This window comes from Bos indicus, chromosome 9 (assembly GCF_029378745.1).
Source record: "Bos indicus isolate NIAB-ARS_2022 breed Sahiwal x Tharparkar chromosome 9, NIAB-ARS_B.indTharparkar_mat_pri_1.0, whole genome shotgun sequence".
NCBI classification, from domain to species: Eukaryota; Metazoa; Chordata; class Mammalia; order Artiodactyla; family Bovidae; genus Bos; species Bos indicus.
The window spans coordinates 49576012-49589509 of record NC_091768.1 but is presented as its reverse complement, the minus strand read 5'-3'; the positions used below and the strand labels follow the sequence as shown (position 1 = coordinate 49589509).

At 35.2% G+C, this 13498-nt stretch overlaps 1 protein-coding gene across 1 annotated transcript in view; it reads right to left on the bottom strand.

Moving 5' to 3' along the window:
* The window catches only part of ASCC3 (activating signal cointegrator 1 complex subunit 3), a 336073-nt gene that overhangs the window by 82742 nt on the left and 239833 nt on the right, over positions 1 to 13498 (bottom strand). Inside the window, exons 31-33 of the mRNA XM_019967310.2 lie at positions 3599 to 3736; positions 3369 to 3489; positions 1881 to 2013 (exon numbers count right to left, since the gene is read on the bottom strand). Of these exons, the coding sequence (XP_019822869.2) occupies positions 1881 to 2013; positions 3369 to 3489; positions 3599 to 3736 (392 nt within the window). The remainder of the gene's footprint in view (positions 1 to 1880; positions 2014 to 3368; positions 3490 to 3598; positions 3737 to 13498) is intronic.

Here is a 13498-nt window from a genome sequence, read left to right as displayed (position 1 = left end):
AAAAGAATTTCACCATTTGATATAAAATTTTAAAATCTGCATAAATTTTTTCATCATATTTTTATTTAAAATTTTTTTATATCTTTTGATTCCTGATATTATGTTGTTCCTTCTCTCTTTCTTCTTGACCAGACTAAAGGTTTATCAATATTATTGATAAACTTTTGGCTTTGCTGATACTTTTTTGTAATGTATGTTTGGTTTTAATTCAGTAATTCTGTCTTATCTATCTTCTCCTTTGAGTTCAATTTGCTAATTTTTTTGCAAATTCTTGAGATGGATATTCAGATAATTCATTTTTCCTCTTTCTTTTAAAATATATATTTATGATCATAAATTTTCTCTTAGCACAGGATAAGCTATGTCCCACATATTAAATATTTTTATATTTTCCAAATTAAAAAAGTGAACATTAGTAGAAATTCTAACACAGTAAAAAAATCTCAATAACTATTTACAGTATAAATGAGAAATGTGTTTTATCCTTTGCATTTAGAATATAGTAAATGAAGTTCAGTATATTAAGAAGACAGTGATAAAAAGTAGCAAGTGATATATGTTAAGAATGAAAATGTACAAATCTGACAGAGAAAAGATTATTTTTTGCTGAGAAATGAGCAAAGAGTTTGTCAAAGTTGTTGTTCAGTCGCTCAGTTATGTCTGACTCTTTGTGATCCCGTGGACTGCAACACACCAGATTGTCCTGTCCTTCACCATCTCCCAGAGCTTCATCAAACTAATGTCCATTGAGTTGGTGATGCCATCCAACCATTTGTCATCCTCTTCTCCTCCTGCCTTCAATCTTTCCCAGCATCAGGGTCTTTTGCAACGAGTTGGCTGTTCACATCATGTGGTGAAAGTACTGGAACTTCAGCTTCAGCATCAGTCCCTTCAGTGAATATTCAGGACTGATTTCCTTTAGGATTAACTGGTTTGATCTTCTTGCAGTCCAAGTGACTCCCAAGATTCTTCTCCAATGCCACAGTTCAAAAGCATTAATTTTTTGGCCCTCAGCCTTCTTTATGGCCTAACTCTCACATCCACACATGACTCCTGGAAAAACTATAGCTTTGACTAGATGGACCTTTGTCAGCAAAGTAATGTCTCTGCTTTTAATACGTAATTTAGGTTTGCCATAGCTTTTCTTCCAAGGAGCAAGCGTCTTTTAATTTCATGGCTGCAGTCACCATCTGCAGTGATTTTGGAGCCCAAGAAAATAAAGTCTGTCACTGTTTTCATTGTTTCCCCATCTATTTGCCATGAAGTGATAGGACTGGATGCCATGATCTTAATTTTTTGAATGTTGAGTTTTAAGACAGCTTTTCTACTCACCTCTTTCACTTTCATCAAGAGGCTCTTTAGTTCCTCTGCTTTCTGCCATCATTAAGATCTTTTTTTGAATAGCTCTTCTGTATATTCTTGCCACCTCTTCTCAATATCTTCTGATTCTGTTAGGTCCACACGGTTTCTGTCCTTTATCATGCCCATGTTTGCATGAAATGTTCCCTTGGTATCTCTAATTTACCTGAAGCGATCTCTAGTCTTTCCCATTCTATTGTTTTCCTCTATTTCTTTGCATTGTCCATTTTGTCAAAGGGATGATAGCAAATAAGTGGTGGAGACCTCAGGTATGAACCTAAGTGTTCTGGCTCCAGAGTCAACATGACTGAACAAAGTACTTCACTGCTTCTTTTAAACAGCTTTGTTTTTCAGTGAAAATTATAATTTAATGTTGTCTTATTGTGATAAATCTATTGTTTCACTTCAAATAATTTTTCTGAACTACAAGTTTTACTGATTTTTACCTAATAAAATATAAGCACAATAACATCAACCTGCTAAGACATAATCCATTTAAATTAATTTACAGCAAAATTTACCTTGATTCTACTGGGAAAGGTTCATAAAGAAACTTTTTGTAAAAGTCTTTCTTTATGTCATGAACCAGAATTACAGCTTTGCCTTGGTCATCAAACTGAGGCCTCCCAGCACGCCCCATCATCTGGAGTACATCTATAAAAAAGAGGACAAGAGTTATTTTGTAATGTGGCATGTAGCACAAAAAATATTGACGGATTATGGCATGCTTCTACAATACCAGAAAATAAGAAAGAGTATTTTAAGACAAGGGATGCTCTCTTATGCCTACTATAGAGTTCTCTAATAATATAATAACCAATTCACTAAGACAGAAAACTGAGTCCTCAGAAGAGCCTTACGGTGTATGTAAAAGTAAGAAAGATCAAAGGTTCCTTTAGTTAAATGTTTAACAAATGATATTTAAGAGTTATAACTACTATAGTCAAATAAGAGAAAAATAAAACACATAGAAAAACCTCTTTAGCAGGGTAATTTGATTATTTTTACCTATGGTAATGGATCCATTTAGGCCTCATCCTCAACTCACCCACTGTATAAAATTTTTCTTTTATACTGCAGGAGTCTCTGATGTAAATTATTACTGAGAAATGATATAGGTCTTCTATACATTAACTGAGTTAAAATATCCATTTGGTATATCACCCTGTTCAAAACTTACTGAAAATATTCTATCAGGTTTTAAAATATGTTACTTGACTTATACGAATTATAGCAACAAGTGCTTTGGTTCTAGAAATCCTATGGAAACAATCATGTCTATTGAAGGAGATTTAAAATTAAACATAATATTTAATTATAATTTATGGGGGTTCCTTGGTGGCTCAGACGATAAAGAATCTGCCTACAATGCAGGAGACCCAGGTTTGATACCTGGGTCAGGAAGACCCCCAAAGAAGGGAATGGCTATCCATGCCAGCATTCTTGCCTGGAGAATTCCACGGAAAGAAGAGCTTGGTGGGCTACAGTCCATGGGGTCGCAAAGAGTTGGACAGGACTGAACAACACACACAGACACTGAAAGTCACTAATAGCTACTAGTAAAGTAAATGTCGCTCAGTCGTGTCCAACTCTTTGCGACCCCATGGACTGTAGCCTCCCAGGTTCCTCCGTCCATGGGATTTTACAGGCAAGAATACTGGAGTGGGTTGCCATTTCCTTCTCCAGGAGATCTTCCCAACTCAGGGATTGAACCCAGGTCTCCCACATTGGAGGCAGACGCTTTACCGTCTGAGCCACCAGCGAAGTTCCTAATCAGTACTAATCTCTTTTTAATTAAAAAAAAAATTATTGTGCTTTTGACATTCATTAACAAATTAGATAAGTAAAAATAAAAATGGCTCAACACTTTGAGTTATATTTTTACTGGAAACAAAAATTTACAATTTGCTCATCATATGTGACCAATTCTCTAAACCTTAATTCATGCAAATTCAAATTCTTAAGACTAAAACAGAGGTCTAATGTATTTGTAAATTTAAAAATATTACCTGTAATAGGAAAATCCACATATCGTCGTGTTTTTCCATCATAATATTCTGTTCCCTTAATAATTACTAAATGAGCTGGAAAGTTTACACCCCAGGCTAATGTACTTGTAGCAATAAGAACCTAAAAAATAAAAGATAATATCTTACATCTAACTAAAACACAATTTTCAAGTCACTTTTTTTTTTTTTCAAGTCACTTTTAAATGTCTGTTCATGGAAAAAAAAAATACCTGAATTTTACAATTTACAAATAGTTCCTCTACTGTTTTTCGGTCCCTTTCATGCAACCCAGCATGATGCATTCCTATTCCAAAAGCAAGTGTCAGCTTCAGGTTGGAATCCCTTATTGTTCCAATGATATTCTCCATCTGCGAATAAAAACACAATTACAAGTTGTAGGTGCACAAGCTTTACATTTTTCATAAGACTATATTTGGTTAATTTTGTTTTTTTAATTCTTATGGGCATAAAAATCTAGGCCGCATCTGCAGTAATGATTAAAGTTAAATTAGTTGAACAGAATATCTGCTTAGTGAGAATGTATAGCCTACATTAATTAAAATTTAAATGCTATCAATCCTATTTTTATGTATCAAGGAAAAAAAAATCTGTACTCATTACCCCTTGATGAGTCACAACTATTAAAAGGGATGCAATATTGCCTAAAGATGTTTCAGTGTCTGCTTGTCTTGTTACAGAAAAGACTTCTATTTTTTGGCTCAGTAATAAAACTTTAGGAAGGACAAAAAATTAATAGAAAAAATCAGTTATAATTTTACCAAAGAGTGAGCATTCATATTTAGACTTTCTCACTGAACTTAGTGACCTGGTGGCAAGTTACATACCCTCTCTATGCCTCAGCTTCTTCATTTAAAAAACCAACCTGGTATATACTTTTACTTACTTCTCATGTTTTGATCAACAGTTCAGTTAAATACTTTTCATTTTTCATTTCATTTTAAAAATTGTTTCATTTTTAATAAATTATCATAAACTTTCATCCAGTTTTATATGTATAATACTAAATTTACAATTTATTATTTATTTGTCAATTTATTTATTTATAAATTTATCAATTTATTTATTTGTTTTTTACTTTATGGACTTAAAATTTAAATTGGCCTTATGTTTTCTTGGTTAGAAAACTGCCTCATCTTGAGATTAAATACATATGCACCTACTATTTCTTTAACTTCTGGTATAGTTTTATTTTTACATTTAAATATTAACTTGTAATTTATTTCATAATAAAAAGTATGGTAGAAATCTAAGCTTATTTTTTCTAAACAGTCTATCAAGTATTCTAGCAATATAAAGTAATTCTTATTTATTTATTTTATTTGGTTAAGTAACTCTTTACCTTATTTATTTTAAATGCTAATTTGATTGTATTCAGAATTCTCATACATTCCATGTTTTGCATTGTAAAACAGACTGCATTTCCAGCCTCAGTTTAGCTCACTGAATTTTATATGTACAAACAGTTTCTGAAACTCATATTTTATAAATACTCTCAGAATATAGTGAAATAAATCACTTTCCATTTTCTACATGGAAAATACTTAATACAACACAGATTTTATGCAAAGGGAACAAATCCTTTTTTGTTACAAAACTCACTAGTTTTTCTGTGTAGGAAAAAGTTGTTTTATACCAATTATCCAAAAAAAAAAGAAGAGAAAGATGAAGTTTCACTTTATAATAATTATCAGTGTATAAGAAGTAGTGCATAGACTAGGTAACATTTTATTAACATATACATCAGAAATGTCATTTATCCACTTTCCTGAATTGAACGCAATGTATAAACAATTTGTTCTGTTTCACAGTCACAGTATAGTCACCGGGTATTGTTGAGTTATTTTCTTTATAAACTGTTTGCAAGAATATGGAAATGTATTAGCATAAAGACTGACTACAAATGTATGCTATAAAGAAAGGTGCTGTCCTGTCTCACAAATTATGTTAGCCATTCTCAAGTGACAGCCTGTTATCCTTTTTTTGTTCAATAGTTCACTGAATAAAATAGCTTCAATTTATGCTATCAAGAATTAATTTGCTGATATTGGAGCTCTGATAATTAGTTTGGGGATTTTTCAGTTTCACATCTTAAATATCACTGTATATTTATAACTTGTATAATTTGCAGTGTTCCATGGTAATGCCAATCATATCGAAAAAATAACATACAATTTACCATAGGGAAGAAGAAGAGTCCTATGGCAGGAGGTTTGGCGAGGCAATAATATCTTGTCCTTCCACATCAGGGAAGCCTAGCTGCTTCTCATTCCTCTGCCCCCACTTCCACATAAATCAATGCATTAAAAAGAACTATTTGCCTATCTGAACTGGTAAAGACCTAAAATCCTCATGAGGACAATCACAAAAAACAACTTCTTTTATTACATGGTTACTATAGATGAATTCTGAGTTATCTGTACATTATAAAAAAGCAAAATTTATAGTAATGTTACTCAACCAATAAGCATAAAATATTACTAGGAGAGCCTGTTTAAATTTGAAAATATAATTTTTGACTAGATTATATGCATCTTTACTGCTATACTTAATTTCATCTTGATCAAAACAACATAATATGAGCAAAATTTTTTAGGAATTTAAATATGATAATATATATAATTTGTTGAGTACTTACTAAGTATCAGGCATTGTGCTTATGACTTTACAAAAATGATAACACTTAATTCTTTACATAAAGTAATATAGCTCTAAGGTAACACTCAATTCATTTATACAACATGTTATACTTCAAATTAAAAGACTGGGTAATCTTGAATACTATATAGTAGTTTTTCTCAATTCTGATTCCATGAGAGAATTGAACCTCACAAAAAAATATCTGAATTACCATTGTCTTAATTTTTTCAAGGACAGTTAGTACCATCTAGATGCTTAGGATAAAGTTCATTTATCACATTCATTGGATGTCGTAGGACATTAAGGCCTAATTTTTGTTAGAAAGCTGCTATTGAATTTTAAAAAGAATAATCATAATTAAAACTCCTTGCTAGAGGAAGTTTTAATGCCACAGTTCACTTCTGTTCAAGTAACAATTGCTATAAGGTACAGGTATCTTTCCAATAAACAGTCTCTGAAATATGTCTGACTATATGTTAGTGAAACCAAAAAATTTTTTTCAATATTAAAAATAAAAGGAAAACAGCCCTACACTTCTCTAAGTATGCTCTTTTTTTTAGGGTGGTTGGGGAGGAGGCACATATGTAAACTGTTGAACCAATTACTTTAACTTAATAGAAATTTTTTTTTATATTTTAAATTTATTATACTCAAAAAGCTTTTGTAGAAAGATAGGATTCCATTTAAGTAGATACATTACTCTGCGCCTGAAATACATTCCAGTCAGAATATAATTCAGTGAGTTGATGACAATGCTGGCTCCAAAAGAAAGGAGGAGACCAGATTGGACAAGAATGAGCTAACAGATTGTGCAGCCCAGTTCTGTCCCTTTGAGTGTGATATATTGTTTCAAGATGCTAAAAACCCATACTTTCTCAAAGCATATCTGTTGTGCTGGTTTTCCCATTTTCACAGAATCCTCATTATCAGAACTCTGTACTCTTTTCAAAGCACGTCAGACTCAGACCATATGCCACTGAATAATGCTTATCAATTGTATAAAACACTCAATAAAAGATGCACCACACAGAAGAATAATGAAAGTTACAAACACTTTCTTTTTTAAAAAAATAATTAAATACATCACATCTGGCACAGATGTTAAATGAAGTTAAAACATTTCCTCATAATTACTATTATTCTTAAAATATACTTCTTTATGATACACCCTACAGACTAAACGGGAAAAACAAAAATAAAAGAAACACTTTAGAACATTCTTTTGATCTACTAATATGAAAAAAATTTAAAAGTAATATTAATTAAAGGTAGTATGTTTTCAAACTTTACTGATACACCTCAGAACATGTTCTCCTGTGCCCTATCTGAGACCCAAAACAACCACACCTCAAAGTAATTTACCATACTGTTAATATACAAATGTATTTATAAATGATTAAATATAAAATTATATGAGAAGTAAATATGTAAATGAAATCTAAACAATAAGATATAAATCTTTGCTATATCTGCTAAATAAACACAGTATTATTTTCAATGTTTGCTTTTAGTTTAGTCTGATTCTTAATAATAGCAGTATCAAAACTGAGCTATAGGGTGAGATATTAAAATTTTTTCTTTATTAACGTTTCCAACTTAATTCATTATGCTATTGGTCGGAAATCCCAGTATAAGCGCTTCACATGGTGGCTGCCTGCCTGTAAAGAATCTGCCTGTGATGCAGGAGACCTGGGTTCGATCCCTGGGCTGGAAAGATCCCCTGGAGAAGGGAATGGCAACCCACTCCAGTATTCTGGCCTGGAGAATTCCATGGACAGAGGAGCCTGGTGGGCTACAGTACATGGGGTTGCAAAGAGACTCAGACATGAGTCTGAGGGATTAACACTTTCACACTATTAATTTCCGAACATATATTTTATGCTCATTTCAATTTTTGGTGAGTGCAAATTTCAAAACATTCTTGGAGAGCATTTTCATAGATGTCTGCTCTTAAAATGCAAACAGGGACTTCCCTGGTGGTCCAGTGGTTAACAATCTGCCTTGCAATGTAGGGGATGTGGGTTTGATTCCTGAGATCCCACATGCTGCAGAGCAACTGAGCCTGCAGGCTGCAACGACTGAGCCTGTTTGCCACAACTAGAGAGTCCGTGCGCTGCCAACAAAAGATCCTGCGTGATACAACAAAGATCTCACATGCTGCAACTAAGACCCGAGGTAGCCAAATAAATTAGGAAATAAATAAATATTAAAAGATAACCAAAATACAGAGAAAGTTGATAAAAGGGACATTATAGCATTATAATCTAAAGCAGCATAATTTTAAGCAAACAAATACTATATTAATATGAATTAAATCTGTGAAGGATCACAAGTAAAAGATTATGAATATATGATCAAATTTTACCACAGAGCTTTCAGCAAAAGAATATCTGTTTAAAAAAGTGCTATTCAATGTAATGACATTTACCGAACATTTAACTGTGTTCTAGGTCTGTCCTAAGCACATTAAATATACTAATACATTTAATCCTCACAAGAATCCTGTTGGGATAGGATTACTATCATCCTTTCATAGATTAAACGATGAGCTCAGAAGTGAAACACCTGACCAAGGTCACTAGCTTGCAGTGGGTAGTCAGTCCAGAACCTGGGAAGCCAGGATCCAGTCCATGCTCTCCACCACAATGCCACCCTCTAACCACCACGTGAATGAGGGATGTTTCAAGTACCTACTTGAAGTAATGACATCATCCACTTGGCTGAGGGTTAGACCTCATTGTTTTAAACAGTATGAAAAAAATAGGTGAGATTTGAAATCATGAGTAATGTCCCAGACTCACGCAGCTGGGAAACTCTATACAGGTGATCTGCACATTTCTTTTATACTGTTGATTTCTTCTCCTATGCTCACAATGAAGAATACTCACAATTAATTATCTTCTTCTTTAAACTATCACCTATTATTGAAAATGGCACAGTTCTTTTTGGTTGCTTGCATTTGATATTTTAGCTACCATCCCTATCAAAAGACACACACCCCCACTTTGACTTTTCCATTTTCTCTAGACAGCATGTTGTCCATGATTCCATAACTATGCGGGGCAATAAAAAAACACAACTCTGAGATAGCCACTCTGATCTGCAGCTCACATGCTCTGCTCCCTTGCTTTGTGCTATTGGGCAAGTCACTTAATTCTTTTAAGTTTTCAGTTCCTGCATCAGTAAAACTGGGATAACAGGAGCAATCCTCCCAGAATTCATGATTAAATGGGATAAGGTAAGCCTTTAGGGAACGATTAAAATTCTTGATAAATATATCAGTTATTACTAAGCATAATAAGAGCTTTACCTCTTTAGTCAATAGGACATATATAATATCAACTAAGACAAAACAAAAAAGAAAAGTCTCATATCTTGAAGCTGCCCTTAATTACACAAACACTCCATGAGGCCCAACTCAGTTCAAATGTCCAATGCTCAGCAAATCTGCAGATAATGTCTGTTTTAATACTTAACATTCTTAGCCTAATAGTCTTCTGTATTGGACAGTCCTTAACCCACTCCAGTACTCTAGCCTGGAAAATTCCATGGACTGAGGAGCCTGATAGGCTACAGTCCATGGGGTTGCAAAAAATCGGACATGACTGAGAGACTTCACTTTAAGAGGTCTGAAGCTTGATCAAAATAGAAAGCATGTGGGATGGGACTGTTGTATCATGAACTAAATCTATTTTAATTTGATAAAACAGACCTTTTAAGTTAAAAATATGGTTACCTTCATTACAGTCAACTTAATTTCTGATTTTCAAAAATCTCAACATCCATCTTCAAAGCCTGGTGCTAAATTCTTACCTATAGGAAGAGGTCAGTATGTATATGTTGAATGAAAAAGCAAATGAATGAAAGAAAGCTATAGTAAAATGTCGGAAGAAACTCCACCAAACCTGAACTTGTGATGATTTTGTATAAACCTAGAGTTCATCTATGAAGGCTTTACTTGTACTGTAGTGGGGTGAGTTATGTTTAGCTTAAAAAGAGAAAAATTTTCAAGCATCAAAAAATTTCTTCAGTATGAAGCATGTGGTGTGCATGCATGCTCAAGTTGCTCAGTTGTGTTCGACTCTTTTGCAACCCCATGAACTGTAGCCTTCCATGGAATTCCTCTGTTCATGGAATTTTCCAGGCGAGAATGCTGGAGTGGGTTGCCTTTTTCTCCTCCAAGGGATCTTCCCACCCAGGGATCCAACCAGCATCTCCTGCATTGCTAAGAGGATTCTTTACCACCTAGCTGCCTGGGAACCCCCATTAAGCAAGTGGAAACAACATCAGTTCTACTTTTCATGAATGTGCTCCTAGTGTGCACCTATGCAGTTTTTCATGAATTCACTTTGAAGCATTGTATAAAATTATAATTAGCACATTTCCTTAATAACGCTCAATGTCATCTACCTAAGTCATATAGCCAATTGATTTGAATTAACAAATTAACAGTATTGTTTAACAATACTATGTTCCAAGGAATTTTTATCTTCCATACTTTGATTTTCATGTTCCACATCTAGATACCTTTCATATAGTCAGAAAGCTATTCCCTCTCCTGCTTCAGATTATTTCCCCGAATCCACCTTCTGGTGGCACCGTAGACCTTAGAGTAAACTCAAACACTGTGGCGCAGGACCTTTAGGGCAAAAAATATTGCAGAATTGTGTTTAATTCATTCCTACTTGTAACGATGTAAGGACAAAAAAAAAAAAAAAGGTAGTTCTCTTTGATGTGCTTTTCTTTTAGCTACCTGGACCTTATTTAACACTGGGGAGGAAGAAAGGGTTAGCTATGCTGCTAACCCGATAGATAAGTAGAGGAGATGAGGAGGAGAATGTAAGACAGACTGAAGAATAAAGTCTAATCTTCAGCCAGGGTTCTGTTTTCCCATTCCAGATATGCATCTCATCCAAAGTGTGAGTGATGAAATAAGCGCAGTATTCTGAGCTTTCAATCAGGAAACCCACTCAGAAGAAAGGGTGTTCCCTCTGCTCTTTTATCTTGCAGAGCAGGCTGGCAACTATCCAGATCTCAGCACCATTCACCCTGCACACTGAACTAGCAGAATATTTGGCAGAATCCAACAGACTGTACTTGTTAGGTACTAAATTATAACATTAATTAAATTACATGGAAAAGCTTCTAGAAGGAGCTGTATATGCTATTTGCTTCCATTTCCTTCCCCGCCCACCCATTTACTCAGCTCATTCCAAACTGGCTTATGTTCACAACATGTCACTGACCGTACTTGCCAAGTTCATTTAGGACGTCCAAGTGCTAAATCCCATGAGTGTTTCTCTGTTCTTATCTCACTCAACTCCCATTAATATCTGATGGAGTCAAGCACTCCTTCCTTCATGAACCCCTCTTGCCTACAGAGTTCAGGATGCTATCTTTCCACACTGGCACCACTATCTCTGGGTCCTTTGCCAGCTCCTCATTTTCTCCTAAGCTCACAATGACAGTCCCTCAGGCCTGCCTTCTAAGCTCCACACTCTCTGAGGGTCTCAGTTGCTTACTTGGGTTCAAAGGCTGCTTCTTCACAGATGCTCCAAAGTTCATGTGTTCATCTCACTCACTCTGTGAGTTTTACAGACTTAACTATATTTAACTCCTTGAAAGTCTTGCTGTGCTGAGTTTAGTTGTGTCCAACTCTGAGCAACCCCATGGACTGCAGCCTGCCAGGCTCCTCTGTCCATGGGGATTCTCCAGGCAAGAATACTGGAGTAGACTGCCATGCCCTCCTCCAGGGTTGAAAGTCTTAGAGATATAATTTAATATGTCAAAAACATAACTTTTCCCCCTTTTCTTTCCATTTGTTTTTAAAGCTCAAATCTGTTTTCTGTCTTCCTCTTTCCATCCTAAATCTGTCTCTGCCTTCCTCTCTATCCTACAGGCTCAGCTCTCCCCATTTCAATACAAGACACTATTACTTACTCAGACGTTTAGAGTTAATAACTGGGGCACAATTCTTGATTCTCTTCATTTTTTCAATCACCATTTCTTATTTATTAGACAGTCCTACTGAATCTAATCCCAAACACATCTTTTAATTCCTATTGTTACCACTCTTAGGTGGCCTCGAGGTCACCACCATCATTAATTCCCTGCATACTTCCACTTCAAACTATTCTCCACCAAGCAGCAAAATGAAGTGAAAGTGAAAGTCACTCAGTTGTGTCTGACTCTTTATGACCCCATGGACTATACATTCCATGGAATTCTCCAGGCCAAAATACTAGAGTGGGTAGCCGTTCCCTTCTCCAGGGGATCTTCCCAACTCAGGGATCGAACCCAGGTCTCCCACATTACAGGCAGGTTCTTTACCAGCTGAGCCACCAAGGAAGCCCAAGAGTCCTGGAGTGGTAGCCTATCCCTTTTCCAGTGGATCTTCAAGACCCAGGATTTGAATTGGGGTCTCCTGCATTGCAGGAGGATTCTTTACTAGCATACTTCCACTTCAAACTATTTTCCACTAGGCAGCAAAAGTGATTTTAAAACGTTTAGCTTAAAAGCCTTCAAAGCCCGGGGACACCCCCTTCTTAGATTCAGCTTAGTCTGCTTCCTCACTTCCTTCAGTTATTTGTTCAAAAGTACCTTCATCAGGGAGGGCTCCTCAACTTGCATTACTCTACAACATTTCACTACTATCCCTGGCACCCCCTATACTCTTTACTTTAATTATTTTTTCTCCCCACATCAATGATCACAATCTGACATACTTGTTTATTAGCCATCATTCCCACCAGAGTGTTAATCCCACAGGGCAGGAACTTTACCCGCCTGACATAAGAAGGAGCTCAATAAGTGTTGATTTAATACATGAATACATGAATGTCTTCTCATAGTACTGAGAATAAAAATCCAAACTCCTTAACCATGGGTCAGTGGCCTTGCATGAGCTGGGTCTGGCTTGTCTCTCAAACATAACTTGTACCATCCTCCTCCTAGCTTATTCTACTCCAGCTGAACCTGAACTTCTCTCAGTTCCTTTAACATGCTGTTCCTTCATCTGCAAGGCTGTTATCATCTCTCTTGGTGTAGCCAGCTTGTTCTCATGCTTCGGTGCTCAGCTTAAATGCCATCTCCTTAGAGAACGCTTCTTTGACCATTCTACTTAATGAAGAACCTCCCATTCCTCTATTGTATTTCATTTCTTATTGCCTTCTTCTATAGCAATTTTGATAACTGATATCAACTATTTATTTAATCATGTATATATTTTTAAACTCCTATTTTCTTCACTTAAGCTTTTTGAGATTTGGGATCAATAAGGCTAACACGTGTGCCTATTAAGTTGTAGACATTCAATAAATAGATGTTAAATGAACACTTCACTGATTCTGTTAAGAGCTACCTATTGATTTAAGTGAGAGGATTATTTAATGGATATTTTTGAGAGGGGAGAGAAAGAATTCCTAATTATGTAATGTCAGGTAAACTTGCAACTGAAGCTGCTGATCATGAAT